General features: G+C 48.0%; 1 protein-coding gene across 6 annotated transcripts in view; it reads right to left on the bottom strand.

Annotated features, from left to right (window-relative positions):
- Positions 1 to 7,344: 7,344 nt before the first annotated feature.
- The window catches only part of TCP11 (t-complex 11), a 148,624-nt gene continuing 142,908 nt past the window's right edge, over positions 7,345 to 13,060 (bottom strand). For 5 of the 6 annotated variants that reach the window (XM_089334051.1, XM_089334052.1, XM_089334054.1 and 2 more), the window contains 6 exons: positions 11,271 to 11,491; positions 10,154 to 10,290; positions 9,695 to 9,912; positions 9,425 to 9,606; positions 8,497 to 8,660; positions 7,345 to 7,776 (listed from right to left, as the gene is read on the bottom strand). In XM_089334051.1, the coding sequence (XP_089190177.1) occupies positions 7,544 to 7,776; positions 8,497 to 8,660; positions 9,425 to 9,606; positions 9,695 to 9,912; positions 10,154 to 10,290; positions 11,271 to 11,491 (1,155 nt within the window). In that variant the 3' untranslated portion in view covers positions 7,345 to 7,543. The remainder of the gene's footprint in view (positions 7,777 to 8,496; positions 8,661 to 9,424; positions 9,607 to 9,694; positions 9,913 to 10,153; positions 10,291 to 11,270; positions 11,492 to 13,060) is intronic. The other variant, XM_089334053.1, reaches the window with a different exon arrangement.

Here is a 13,060-nt window from a genome sequence, read left to right as displayed (position 1 = left end):
GAGGCAGAGAGAGAGAGTCTTCCATCCACTGATTCACTCCCAAATGACTGCAACAGCCAGAGCTGTGCCGATCTGAAGCCAGGAGCCAGGAGTTTCTTCTGGGTCTCCCACGTTGGTGCAGGGGCCCGCAGCCTTGGGTCATCTTCGTCTGCTTTCCCAGGCCACAGCAGAGAGCTGGATCAGAAGTGGAGCAGCAGGACTCAAACGGGTGTCCATGTGGGATGCCTGCACTGCAGGCGGCGGCTTCACCCGCTACGCCACAGCACCAGCCTGCCCCGAATCTTAAAGAGGCAGAGGGAGCCTTGGGACACACAGAAACACAGGTGATCCCCGTGTAAAGATGAAAAGACTAGAATAACGTGGCAGCAAATCAAGGGACGCCGGCAGGGCCTAGAGGAGGGAGAGCAGAGCCCCCCTAGAGCCGGCAGAGGGCGTCCTGTTCTGCCAGCTCCGTGACTCTGAGGAGATGGACTCCTGGTCCCCAGAACAATCTTTAGTGTGAAACAGTATTACTCTCACCTTTCTATTGTATTGTTTCTTACTGTGCCTAATTTGTGTATTAAGCTTTACCGTAAGTATCTATGTATGAGAACAAACAGTATCCACAGCGCTCGGTACCAACCATAGTGTCAGGCACCCACTGGACCTGGGAATGTGTCCTTCATGGGTAAAGAGAACGAAACCATAAACAAATAACTAAAGGAACCGGGGAATGACATGTGCACTTGTGCCAAGTGTGACTGCCATGCCCCGTCGGAGCGCCAGGTCCAGTCCTGGGCTGCACTCCAGTCCAGCTCCCTGCTAATGCACGCTAGAAAGCAGAAGACCCCAAGTTCTCCCACTCCTGCCACCCCCATAGGAGACCCAGATGGAGGTCTGGACTCCTAGCTTTGGTCTGGCCCAACCCTGGCTGTTGTGACCACTTGGGGAGTGAACCAGCAGGTAGAAAATATCTCTTTCTCTCGCCCTGTCACTCTTCCTTTCATAATAAATAAATCTTTTTAAAAAGAGAGTATCAATGATGATCTGATATAAATGGTTACAGGGGACCAAACAGACATTCTGGAGCTGAAAAGTAAAATAGTTAAAGTGAAAAATTCACTAAAGAAGTTCAAAAGGAGATTTGAGGAGGCAGGGTAAAGAATCAGTAAACTGGAAGGAAGGCGATTAAAATTATCCAGTTTCTGGGCCGGTGCTGTGACATAGCAGGTAAAGCCGCTGCCTGCGGGGCCAGCATTCCAAGTACGTGCTAGGTCAAGTCCCGGCTGCTCCACTTCCCATCCAGCTCTCTGCTGTGGCCTGGGAAAGCAGTAGAAGATGGCCCAAGTCCTTGGGTCCCTGCACCCGTGTGGGAGACCCTGAAGAAGCACCTGGCTCCTGGCTTTGGATAAGCGCAGCTCTGGCTGTTGTGGCCAACTGGGAAAGGAACCAGCAGATGGAGGACTCTGCCTCTCCTTATCTCTCTGTGTAACACTTTCAGATAAATCAGTCTCTTAAAAAATTAAATTAAATATTATAATCAAACTAAATTTCCATAAACTTAGAATGTTGATTATAACCCTAAGGATAACTACTAAGAAAATAAAAAGGAGGCAAGAATTTAGCCTAGTAGTTGAGATATCTGTATTCCACACTGGAGTACCTGGGTCCAAAATTCCCAGCTCCAGCTCCTAACTCAAGCTCCCTGCCAATGCAGACCTGGGAGACAGGGGTAATGGCTTAACTGGGTTCCTTCCACTCACATGGGTTGACCCCAAATCAACCCTGGCCAGTATGGGCATTTGAGTAATTAAAACAGTGGATGAGAAAGCACTCCCTCTCTCTGCCTCCCAAAGTAAAAAAAATAGGGCCCGGCATTGTAACGTAGCAGGTAAAGCCACTGCCTACAGAGCCAGCATCCCATGCAGGCACCAGTTCAAGTCCTGGCTAATCCACTTCCAATCCAGCTCCCTGCTAACGGCTTGGGAAAGCAGTGGATGATGGCCCCAAGTGCTTGAGCCCCTGTACCCAGATGGGAGACCTGGATGACACTCCTGGCTTTGGCCTGGCACAGCCGTGGCTGTTGTGACCATTTGGGGACTTCTCTCTCTCTCTCTGCCTCTCCCTCGAAACAATATCTTCAGGTTTTTTGTCAGGATGGTGGAATAGGGAGGGAGCTTACTGCTCTAGTCTAGGGGAGGATAGTTTTAAAAAAAAGTGGAAAGAGTACAATCTCAGGAAAGCGTTAGGGAGAAAATGGCAGAGGAAACCCCACACAAACTGGGGGCACACTGTAGACCTCATGAAGGGTGTGGACATGCACAGCTTGGGACCCCAAGAGCCTCAGCACCAGCTCTGGAGTGAGGAGAGACCAGACTGCACAGCCCAAGCCACTGGTGATACAGCTGTGGGAAGAGCCTGGCAGGGGCCCAGCTTAGAACTCTGTGGGGGACAGTGTACCTGCCAACCTAGAGGGAAAAGGGGGACACGCTTCTCTCCCTGACACCTGGCACCAGCGTGCTGTGGCTAGCTGAGGGCTGGCGCCATTTTGACATACGTCAACTGCACTAGTGTGTGTCCGCACCCAGCAACTAGCCGAGAAGAGACAGCTGAGTCTGTCTGGAAGCACTGACAGGGAGCTGGGTGCTCGTGACCGTGGCAGCCTTGTGTGCCAGCACTGTGGAAACATGGGAGGGCACAGGGTGTGGCTAGGACTGTAAGCAGTCACTTGTGAGAGGTTCCACACGCTCGAGGCTCCCTGATTCCCTGTGAGGGTCATTGCTGCAGGATCCGTGTTCACACCGAGGACTGCATGGACCCTCTGTGTGGTTCTGTGGCAGCATGGATGAAAACTGTACCCTCGGGGGCTAGCGCCCAGGCACTGGTCTCCTATGAAGAGAGGAGGTGAGTATGAGAATAACCAACAGATCTCAACAAACCTCCCCTTGATTAAAAAAATAAAACTACCATGCCCAACTTGGGTGTCACCTTGAACACTCCCCTCACCCTGGTGCACTGAACAGAGCTCCCTGGCCACACCCGGAACACGGTCTCTGGATAATCACTGAAAGAGCGAGCGACACCCCACTGAGCCACAGAGACATCGTCCAAAGATAAAAGCCATTACAGGGAAAAAAAAAAAAGTTTCACCACAAATGTCTAATAACACAGAAATTCAAGAAACAGTAAGGAAGACAAGGACACTTCAATAGTAGAATGTGAAATGAAGATGCCAGAAACGGAATTCAAAAAATTGATCGTAAGATTACTTAGAAATAATCAGAAGCAAATCCATGAACTAAAGAAATCTGTACATGTCATGAAAGAAAATTTTCCCCAAGAAATTGAGATTTTAAAGAGAAAATAAAATATTAGAAATGAAGAATTCAATAGAACAAATAAAAAAATATGGTGAAAAGCCCTAAGAACAGACTTGAGAAGGCAGAAGAAAGAACATGCAAGTTAGAAGACATATCTCTATCTAACTTTACAGTCAGACCAAAAAAAAGGAGACATTAGAAAACTAACAAAGTGTTGGAGATTTATGGGATACTATCAGATGACCCAACATACAGGTCCTAGGAGTTCCTGAAGCTGTGGAAAGAGAGATCGGATTAGAAGGTTTTCTTATTGAAATAATTACAGAAAACTTCCCTAATTTGGAGAAACAAAGGGACATCCAAGCACAGGAAGCACATGGAACTCCTAATAGATATGACTAGGAAAGATCCTCACCACAACACATTGTAACCAAACTCACCACATTAAAACATAAAGACAGTATTCTAGGCTGGCGCCGCGGCTCACTAGGCTAATCCTCCGCCTGCGGCACCGGCACACCGGGTTCTAGTCCCAGTTGGGGCGCCGGATTCTGTCCCGGTTGCTCCTCTTCCAGTTCAGCTCTCTGCTGTGGCCCGGGAGTGCAGTGGAGGATGGCCCAAGTGCTTGGGCCCTGCACCCACATGGGATACCAGGAGGAGGCACCTGGCTCCTGGCTTTGGATTGGCGCAGCACGCCAGCCATAGCACACTGGCCATAGCAGCCATTTGGGGGGTGAACCAATGGAAGGAAGACCTTTCTTTCTCTTTGTCTCTCTCTAACTCTGCCTGTCAAAAAAATTTTGAATAAGAATTACTATCATTTCTTGCAAACTCTTCAAGAAACAGTATAGACCACTTCCTAGTTCAGTCTGAGGCCAGCATTACCATAATTCCAAAGCCAAAGACACTACAAGGAAGCTAGACTGATATTCTTTACAAATACAGATGCAAAAATCCTCAAGAAAACACTAGCAAGCTGAATCCAATAGCTTATTAAAAAGAGTACACTCCATGATCAAGTGGGATTTATCTCATGAATGCAAGGGTGATACAACATAAGAAGACCAAACAATGTAATTCATGTACACACAATCATCTAAACTGATAAATTAAAGGTATCTGACAAAACTCAGGACCCTTTCATAACAAACACACTTAGGAAACTAGAAATAAAATGAAATTTCCTCAACATGAAAAAGAATGTTTATGAAAAACCCAGAGCTACCATGAAACTAATGGTAAAAAACCGAAAGCTTTCCCCTAAGAGTCAGGAACAAGACAAAGATGCCTGCCATTCAATATTGTACTGGAAATCCTAGTCAAAGCAATTAGGCAAGAGAAGGAAATAACTGGCATCCAAATTAGAAAGGGGAGTACAAAACCATCTCCATTCTTAGATGCCATACAGATCAACGGAAGAGAAAACTCAAAAATAAACACTGGCATGTATGGTCAGTTGATTTTTTTTTTTTTTTTTTTGACAGGCAGAGTGGACAGTGAGAGAGAGAGACAGAGAGAAAGGTCTTCCTTTACTGTTGGTTCACTCTCCAATGGCCGCTGCGGCCGGCGCGCTGCGGACGGTGCACCGCGCTGATCCGAAGCCAGGAGCAGGTGCTTCTCCTGGTCTCCTATGCGGGTGCAAGGCCCAAGGACTTGGGCCATCTTCCTCTGCACTCCCGGGCCACAGCAGAGAGCTGGCCTGGAAGAGGGGCAATCGGGACAGAATCCGGGGCCCCGACTGGGACTAGAACCAGGTGTGCCGGTGCTGCAGGCGGAGGATTAGCCTATTGAGCCACGGCGCCGGCCAATTGATTTTTTTTTAATTAATTAATTTATTTGAAAGGCAGGGTTACAGGGAGGGAGAGAGAGGGAGAGGGAGAATGAATGGGAGAGGGAGAGAGAGATCTTCCATCTACTGGTTGACTCCTCCAAATGGCTGCAAGGGGCGGAACTGGGTCAATCTGAAGCCAGGAGTTTCTTCCTGTTCTCCCACACAGGTGCAGGGGCCCAAGCACTTAGGCCATCTTCTACTGCTTTCCCAGGCCACAGCAGAGAGCTTGACTGGAAATGGAACAGCCGGATCTTGAAGTGGCCCCCATATGGGATGCTGGCACTGCAGGCGGCAGCTTTACCCGCTACACCATAGCGCCGGCTCCTTTATTTTTCACAAGAATACTAAGACCATTCAATAGGAAAGACAGTCTCTTTGACAAACAGTGCTGAGAAAAGTGGATATCCATAATGCAAAAGAACTTCGAGGGGTGGTACTGCGGCACAGTAAGTTAAGCGGCCTTTCGGGGTGCCCGCATCCCACATCGGAGTGCCTGCCTGGTTTGAGTCCAGCTCCTCTGCTTTCAACATGGCTTCCTGCAATACATCGTGGGAAGCAGTGGACGATGGCTCAAGTGTTTGGGCTCCTGCCATCCACCTGGGAGACGTAGATGGAATTCTTCCTTCCTGATGTCAGCCTGGCCCAAACCTGGCTGTTGCAGGCATTTGGGGAGTGAACCAGCGGATGGAAAATCTCTCTCTCCCCATTTCTCCATCCCTCTACTTTGCCTTCAAATAAATAAATAAATCTTAAAAAACAAGAAAAAGTTGAGCCCTTTCCTTACACCAAGTCCAAATATTAATTAAAAATAGTAGTTTCTTAATAAATTAAACATAGATTTGCCATTTGACTCAGCAATTCTATAGTATATGGATATATACTCAAAAGCACTGAAAACAAGTGTTCAAATAAAAACTCATCCTGGCATTACTTATAAAAGCTAAAAGGTGAAAACAAACCAGATAGCTAACAACTTATAAACACAATTTAGTATATCCACACAGAATATTAGCCATAAAAATGAAGTACCAACACACACTATAACATAAATGAATCTTGAAAACTAAGTGAAAGTAAGTCACAAACCTACATATTGTGATTCCGTTTATATGAAATACCCAGCGTTGGAAAATCCATTGAGAGGCAAGGGATGAAAATGAGGAGTTCCTGGTTACTGGTATGGGAGCTAGTCATGATAGCTGTACATCGCTTGAATGTACTAACTGGCACTGATGATAAGTTTCATGTTATGTGTATTTGACCATAACTTAGAATATGTAACTATGTATTAAATCCCCTCAAAGCAGCTGGCAGGATTGGCTAGAACCATCTTTTCTTGTTTAGGGCATGTGGAAACATAAGAAAACCAAGTCAAGATTCCTACTAAATTAATGATTCCAGATTTTAATCATGAAGTGCAAGTTTGGCCGTGTCTGCACCCACCAAGCAGGCAGGAACCCCTTCAGACCACTTTTATGCTAACCTAGCTCTGTCACTCATCTGGGACCTTCCCTCTAAGAAAAGAAAGTCAATTAGCACGAGAGCCTGAGCCTAATGGAACCCCCCTTCTGCTGTTCTCCCCAGAACATTCAAGTCCTTCCAGCTCCTGCGATGGCCAAGACACCTTGTGCTGAGAACACGGTGAATTTCCATTTCTCTTGTGTATTACAGAAAAGGACCAAATCTGAACTGGACATTTCTTCATTTCAGTCGTGTTAGACACGGGCTGGCGCGCTGCTTCAGCCTGGAAACAGGGGCTGGTCTCTGCAAGCCCAGGACACACCCAGGTCCTTCCCAGAGCGTCTCTCATTCGTGTTGCCAAGTCAGACTGACAACTGCACCTGCCCAGGCACCTCAGAACGCCCCTGTCCCCTCTGCCACGCAGGACAAGGTGCCCCAACCCCAGAGCAGAGGCCGGGAAGGAACCCCACTTACCGCGCCAGAGAGCAGGACCAGAAGCTGATGCAAGGCATGTCCCCTCCTGAGCTAACTGGACACGAAAGGCTTCCTAGAGAAGCCTTTATATTCACGGCTGGGATAATTCCACAGAGTTCTAGAGACAATAATGCTACCACCTGGTGTCTCGGCCACGCATCCTTGCATGTTAAGGGCGCATGTAGCCAGAGAAAGGAAAGCCGGGCTTGCTGGCTCTCAGCTAGTTGGGGGCTGAGGACATAGGGCCCAGCCTCAGCCGCAGCACAGGAAGAATGGAGGTTTTCTTGCAGTTCACACGTTTATTGGTGAATGGGTTTGGGCCAGCTGGTATCTACATGCTTGATCCCTACAGCCCTGCTGTACTGGCTGCGGGGGCGGGGAGAGGCTCTCTGCTCTGCGCGTCACTGGCGATGTTGTCCCAGGAAGACGGTGGGTCCCTCTTCTGGGTCCAAGGTGCAAGGTCTCTGGACTGGTGCTATCAGGGAGACTCCACTTTTGTTTCCAGTGCCTGGGCTGGGGATATGAGGGATTGCAGGATCTCAGTGTAGTAGGGGCCAAACACCTGCTGATTGTGATGTGTCAGGCTGACAAACTTTTGGCCTAATTCCGCCAGCTCTGTCTCAATGAGAGTGAGGCCTCCTGGAAGGTCTAACAGAGACCGCTGCACACCGAGAACCAAGCAGCATTTGAGAAACAAATGGATCCGCTGATCTGTATGAAAGACAGTGAGAAAGGAAAGGACAGATTTGGGAAGAAACACCGCACTCGCACTCTGTTCATTCACATTCTAAGTTAACTGAGACATTTGCCAACCACCTGGACCACCTACAGATAAGGAAATGTGTTTTGTTGGGGAAGGGATCGTTTCCTAGCTCTCAAGGCCAAGGCAAAGATAAAAAAACTAATGGGTTAGTAAACTTCTGGCAATTCTCAAGGCTGCTTACGTAGCCATCAGTTAGATCCTGGTGAGTATCCAACATAACAAGATCTTGGAATGATCTTTCAGATGGTTGAGGTTAGGAACAAACTGGCCAAGTTCATGGCCTCCATTCCAATATAGGATAAGGCAGTCCCTACTATTGGAACATATTTTTCAGCCTAATTCAGTATCACTTTCTTGTTAGAGGGCTGTGGGTGCGGGTTGCCGAATATTTTGAACTGCATTCAGAGAATGACTAACAGGCCAGGATGACTTAACCAGGTGGGCTGAACAGTCTCCCACACCTAGAAGTCATGGGTTCCTGGGTACAGATCTTCCTTTAGTCTACAGAACAAAAGGAAAATGTTTTCAACCCAGCATCTTGAAAAAACTAAAGGCTAAACAGTGACTTGCCCAACGACCATGCCTTTACTGTCAGTTCAGCAACTGACTTCCAAGGTTGGCATCTCTCTCTCCCTCCAGTGTGCTCCCCACCCTACAGGCATGCTCACCAATGACACTGCGGACACAGTTCTCCTTCTTGGCAATGTTCTGGAGCTGTCCTATCAGAGATGCTGTGTTGTCATTGCTCAGGGCAGCAAGGCCCATATTCTTGAGGCTTTGATGGATTTCCTGAGACACCTGCTCACTCACAGTCAGCATAGCCTCCTCAGGCCTAGACCACGAAAGAGAAGAAGCTGGCACCTATCTGGCAGCCATGTCACAGATCCAGAGTCAAGGAAGCTCCACACCAGAAGCGAGGCCCATCCGAGGAAGAGCCACAGCCATCCTCCCCATGCCCAGCCCCCGGCCCCCAATAGCACTGTACCCAGTGGGCAGGTACAGTGTCTACTGTTACCCTCAAGACACCAGCTATTCTGTCTGTATATATGGTACAATGGTTCTACTTAGAAAACAAGATAAACTGTAATATCAAACTCTAGAAAAGGGTTTAGTTATGCCGTTGGATCCACTCAGTATTCTTTAGTCCCACTGACTTTTATATACACATATCTACAACTATTTTAGACATCTGCCATGGTCTTTTGTCCTACCTCATCAATTACAATTACAAACCTGGCCTTCTGATTGCTTTTTTCTTAGGTGTGATGACTTGTACTCAGTAGTAGCTCAGCCAGTGTTGCTGACTGAGCCACTCTTGGACACATACGAACATTAGCCTGCAGTCATCCACTCAACTGGATAATGACTGTTGGAGCAAACCATCCTCCACACTACCTTGCTAGAAGAAAGTTTTATCTTTCTCTGTCACAAGCCGTAACACCTCTTACAGAAAGCATCCAACATTCTTTGTGGCTGGGTGCAAAGGGCCTTTGTGTGGTTTGTGGTGGAGAGGAAGCAATCATTCACTGTATGCCTGTATCCTAAATACACAGATCATCACCTTCTACTCTAAGAATTAACATCTAAGCTGCTTACCTGGAGTTAAATTCCTCCATCAGGGATTTGGTTATGCGTTTCAGTTTATCCACAAACTGGGGGGAGCCAAACAAAACGCTGCCAGAGAAACTACTGGCTACCAGCAAGACGGAGGCCAGGATGGTTAACTGGTGCAACTGGGACTCCAGCTCCTGCAGCCGAGTTCTGTCCGTCAGCAGGGTCTGGGAACCAGGGAAGACCAGGCTGTCAGGACAGAAGGGTCCTGACAGAAGCTCAATACACACCAAAGCAACATGCATGCTCTCCTACCTCGGGGAACTCCTCATTTTCAGGGTCCCAGAGGAGGAGGTTCAGGAAGCCCTGGGACAGCACCATCGCAGGGCTGACGGGCTCTGGGCTGTTGATTGCTTCACGTGAAGAGGTGCCAGCCACACCGGAGGCGTCAGGGGTGTCAGGGCAAGAGGGAGGGGGTGTGGTGAGGTCTGCTGCCGCTTGGGTCAGCCATTTGGTGGTGTGATCCAGGAGGCCTAGGACAGGGAAGGCAGCGTGTGAGTGTCTTCAGTCTTCTATCTCTGTGGCTTCGAGACACAGGTTCTTCCCCAGATACCCTCCTGTTCAATAAGGAAATGCTTTGGGGGGTCTTCTCTCTTCCCTCCCCTTACCCAAGGAAGAAACTATTCCTAAAATGAGGCAGACTACTCCGTAACATCCTAAAAGTCAGACTCAAGGTCCTATCTTCCCACTCCTGCCCTCATGTTACATACATACCAGGCTGTTTGTTGAGGAGTTCCTGGAATTTAGCCCGCTCATACTGAATGGAATGCTCCTGTAGGCGGGGCTGAAGGCTCTGGATAGTGTAGTTCACCATGTCCATTTTCATCAGGCCCAGAACCTGGAAGATCCCTCTGGACAGGGGAGATGGAATGCTTACCTACTCCGGGAAATATTGTGCCTACTTGTAGGGTACAGTCACTAAACCACTGCTTTCTAGAATTGGTGGCTCAAAACTAACTTCATCCTGCTCCTACATTTACACATGACAAGGACCAGAATCAGTTAGTGGCAGAACTGGGGTCAGAAAAAGTCTCTGTTTCACTGCGGTCATTCTGTTGTCTCTTAAAAGGGGTAATCAGTGGAAGGAAATATACCATGTTAACAGTTCTCTTTGGGGAATGGGATCATAGATGTTGCTCCTTCTGACTCACTGGGACAACTGCATTTTTTTTTAACTTTCTGGGTCTTGATTCCTATAGCTGTGAAATGGGAATGACCTCCCAAAACCTGTCCCCTCATGGGTTGTGAACTAGGACAAGAGAAAATCTGGTGCCAGCATTGTGGCATAGCAAGTGGGGCCACCGCCTGTGATGCCAGTGCCCCAAATAGGCACCAGTTCATGTCCCAGCTACTCTACTTCCAACCCAGCTCCCTGATAATGGCCTGGGAAAAGCAGTGGAGGATGGTCCAGGTATCTGGTTCTCTGCAACCCATAAAGGAGACCCAGATGGGACTCCTGGCTTCAGCCTGAGCCAGCAGATGGAAAATCTCTCTAACTCCTTCAAATAAATCAAATAAATAAATAAATCTAAAAAGTTTAAGAGAGAGAACCTGGGAAAGAGATGTTTTCATTCCTTGGAAGAAATAATAATGTATTCCAGTGTCTTACGCAGCATGATATAAAGGAGGGCCCAATTAATACAAGAATAACCAAAAGTCTCTTCGAAACCATTTTTGTAAAAGAAAAGCCAATAGGCCAGAGAGGAGAAAAGGGGTGTTAGTCAGGTCTTCAGTCAAGACAATGGCTATAATCCAGTGTCTGACCCAGCTTTTCCTGGCCCAGGGGCTGAGACAGGTTTGGGGTGGGGTGGGCAGTAATCAACTTTCACACCTCAGTAACCGAACAGGATCTGCAATGTTCTCTAGTTTCTGCACTTCTTCATCTCGAACTGGTGCACACAGCAAAGTCATCATGTTGAGAATGTACTTGGAAAGATAAGGGACATCCAGGCCCCCATGTTCTGCTTCCTGCTTGAGGAAGTCCATATCCAGAGCTTCTTCGATCTCACTTCTCAGGCGGTTCTGGCGTGGTAAGAGTAGAGACAGCAAGATCTGCCCAGGAAACAGTCAGAGAAGAAGTTGTATTCTGTTTAGTGCTCCAAACTTTCTCTAATGGGCAACCCCTTTACCTACAGACATCCTGTCAGGCAACAGAAGATATGAGTCACTGGGGACAGGCCACAAACCCTTCTCCCAGGGGTGAAACCCAGGACCCAGCCTGCACCAGGACTCACCAAAGCTGCCCACCTTGCAGTTCAACTTGTGATTAAAGTATCCTGATAAAATGGGATTTCAGCCAAATCAGAAAAGCCTAGTTAATAGCTACATGTGCAGAGAGCCCAAAGGTTTGTAACTCCCAGCTGTCAATCACAAATGCCAATCACGAGTGTCATGGCTACATCATCAGTCATCACTCATGATACTTTAGGGATAAAAGCCTCAAACCAGGAAGGAAGGATGCCACACGCTCTCCTGACTGGCCTGTTTCTCTTGTGGAATGTGCTTTAATAAACTCTGGTTTACTGTCACTACTGTAATTCATTATTCTATCACTGCAAAGGTATGGCTGCTGCCAGGGACACTCCAAGCCTGTATCTTTTTTTTTTTTTTTTTTTTTTTTTTTTTTTTGACAGGCAGAGTGAGAGAGAGAGACAGAGAGAAAGGTCTTCCTTTGCCGTTGGTTCACCCTCCAATGGCCACCGCGGCCGGCGCACCGCGCTGATCCGAAGGCAGGAGCCAGGTACTTCTCCTGGTCTCCCATGGGGTGCAGGGCCCAAGCACTTGGGCCATCCTCCACTGTACTCCCGGGCCACAGCAGAGAGCTGGCCTGGAAGAGGGGCAACCGGGACAGAATCCGGCGCCCCGACCGGGACTAGAACCCGGTGTGCCAGCGCCACAAGGTGGAGGATTAGCCTAGTGAGCCGCGGCACCAGCCCAAGCCTGTATCTTTTAAGGATCAAGAAGTTGGATCCCCAACACAAGAAACAATCAATGTTTGAGGTGTTAGATATGCAATTACCCTGATCAGATCATTACACAATGTAAACATGCATAGCAATGTCAACTGTACCCCATAAATATGTACAATTACCATGTGTCAATTTAAAATAAAATGTATTTAAAAGAGAAGTTAGGGCCGGCGCCGTGGCTCAATAGGCTAATCCTCCACCTTGCGGCGCCGGCACACCGGGTTCTAGTCCCGGTCGGGGCGCCGGATTCTGTCCCGGTTGCCCCTCTTCCAGGCCAGCTCTCTGCTGTGGCCAGGGAGTGCAGTGGAGGATGGCCCAGGTGCTTGGGCCCTGCACCCCATGGGAGACCAGGAAAAGCACCTGGCTCCTGGCTCCTGCCATCGGATCAGCGCGGTGCGCCGGCTGCAGCGGCGGCCATTGGAGGGTGAACCAACGGCAAAGGAAGACCTTTCTCTCTCTGTCTCTCTCTCTCACTGTCCACTCTGCCTGTCAAAAAAAAAAAAAAAAAAAAAAAAAAGAGAAGTTAGACCCCTAATTTTCCTACAGAATTTTATTTATCTTTGCTTAGAGGCCAATGGTTATTCAAAGTTGAAGAAAATAAATTACAGTAATAATGTATCATTCTCTAGGCAGAATGAGATAAAAGAGGTTA

The sequence above is a fragment of the Oryctolagus cuniculus genome, chromosome 5 (genome assembly GCF_051225735.1).
Source record: "Oryctolagus cuniculus isolate XC-2025 breed Fujian yellow rabbit chromosome 5, ASM5122573v1, whole genome shotgun sequence".
Lineage (NCBI taxonomy): Eukaryota > Metazoa > Chordata > Mammalia > Lagomorpha > Leporidae > Oryctolagus > Oryctolagus cuniculus.
Note: the sequence above shows the minus strand (reverse complement) of the source record. Positions and strands in the feature narration are given on the sequence as shown.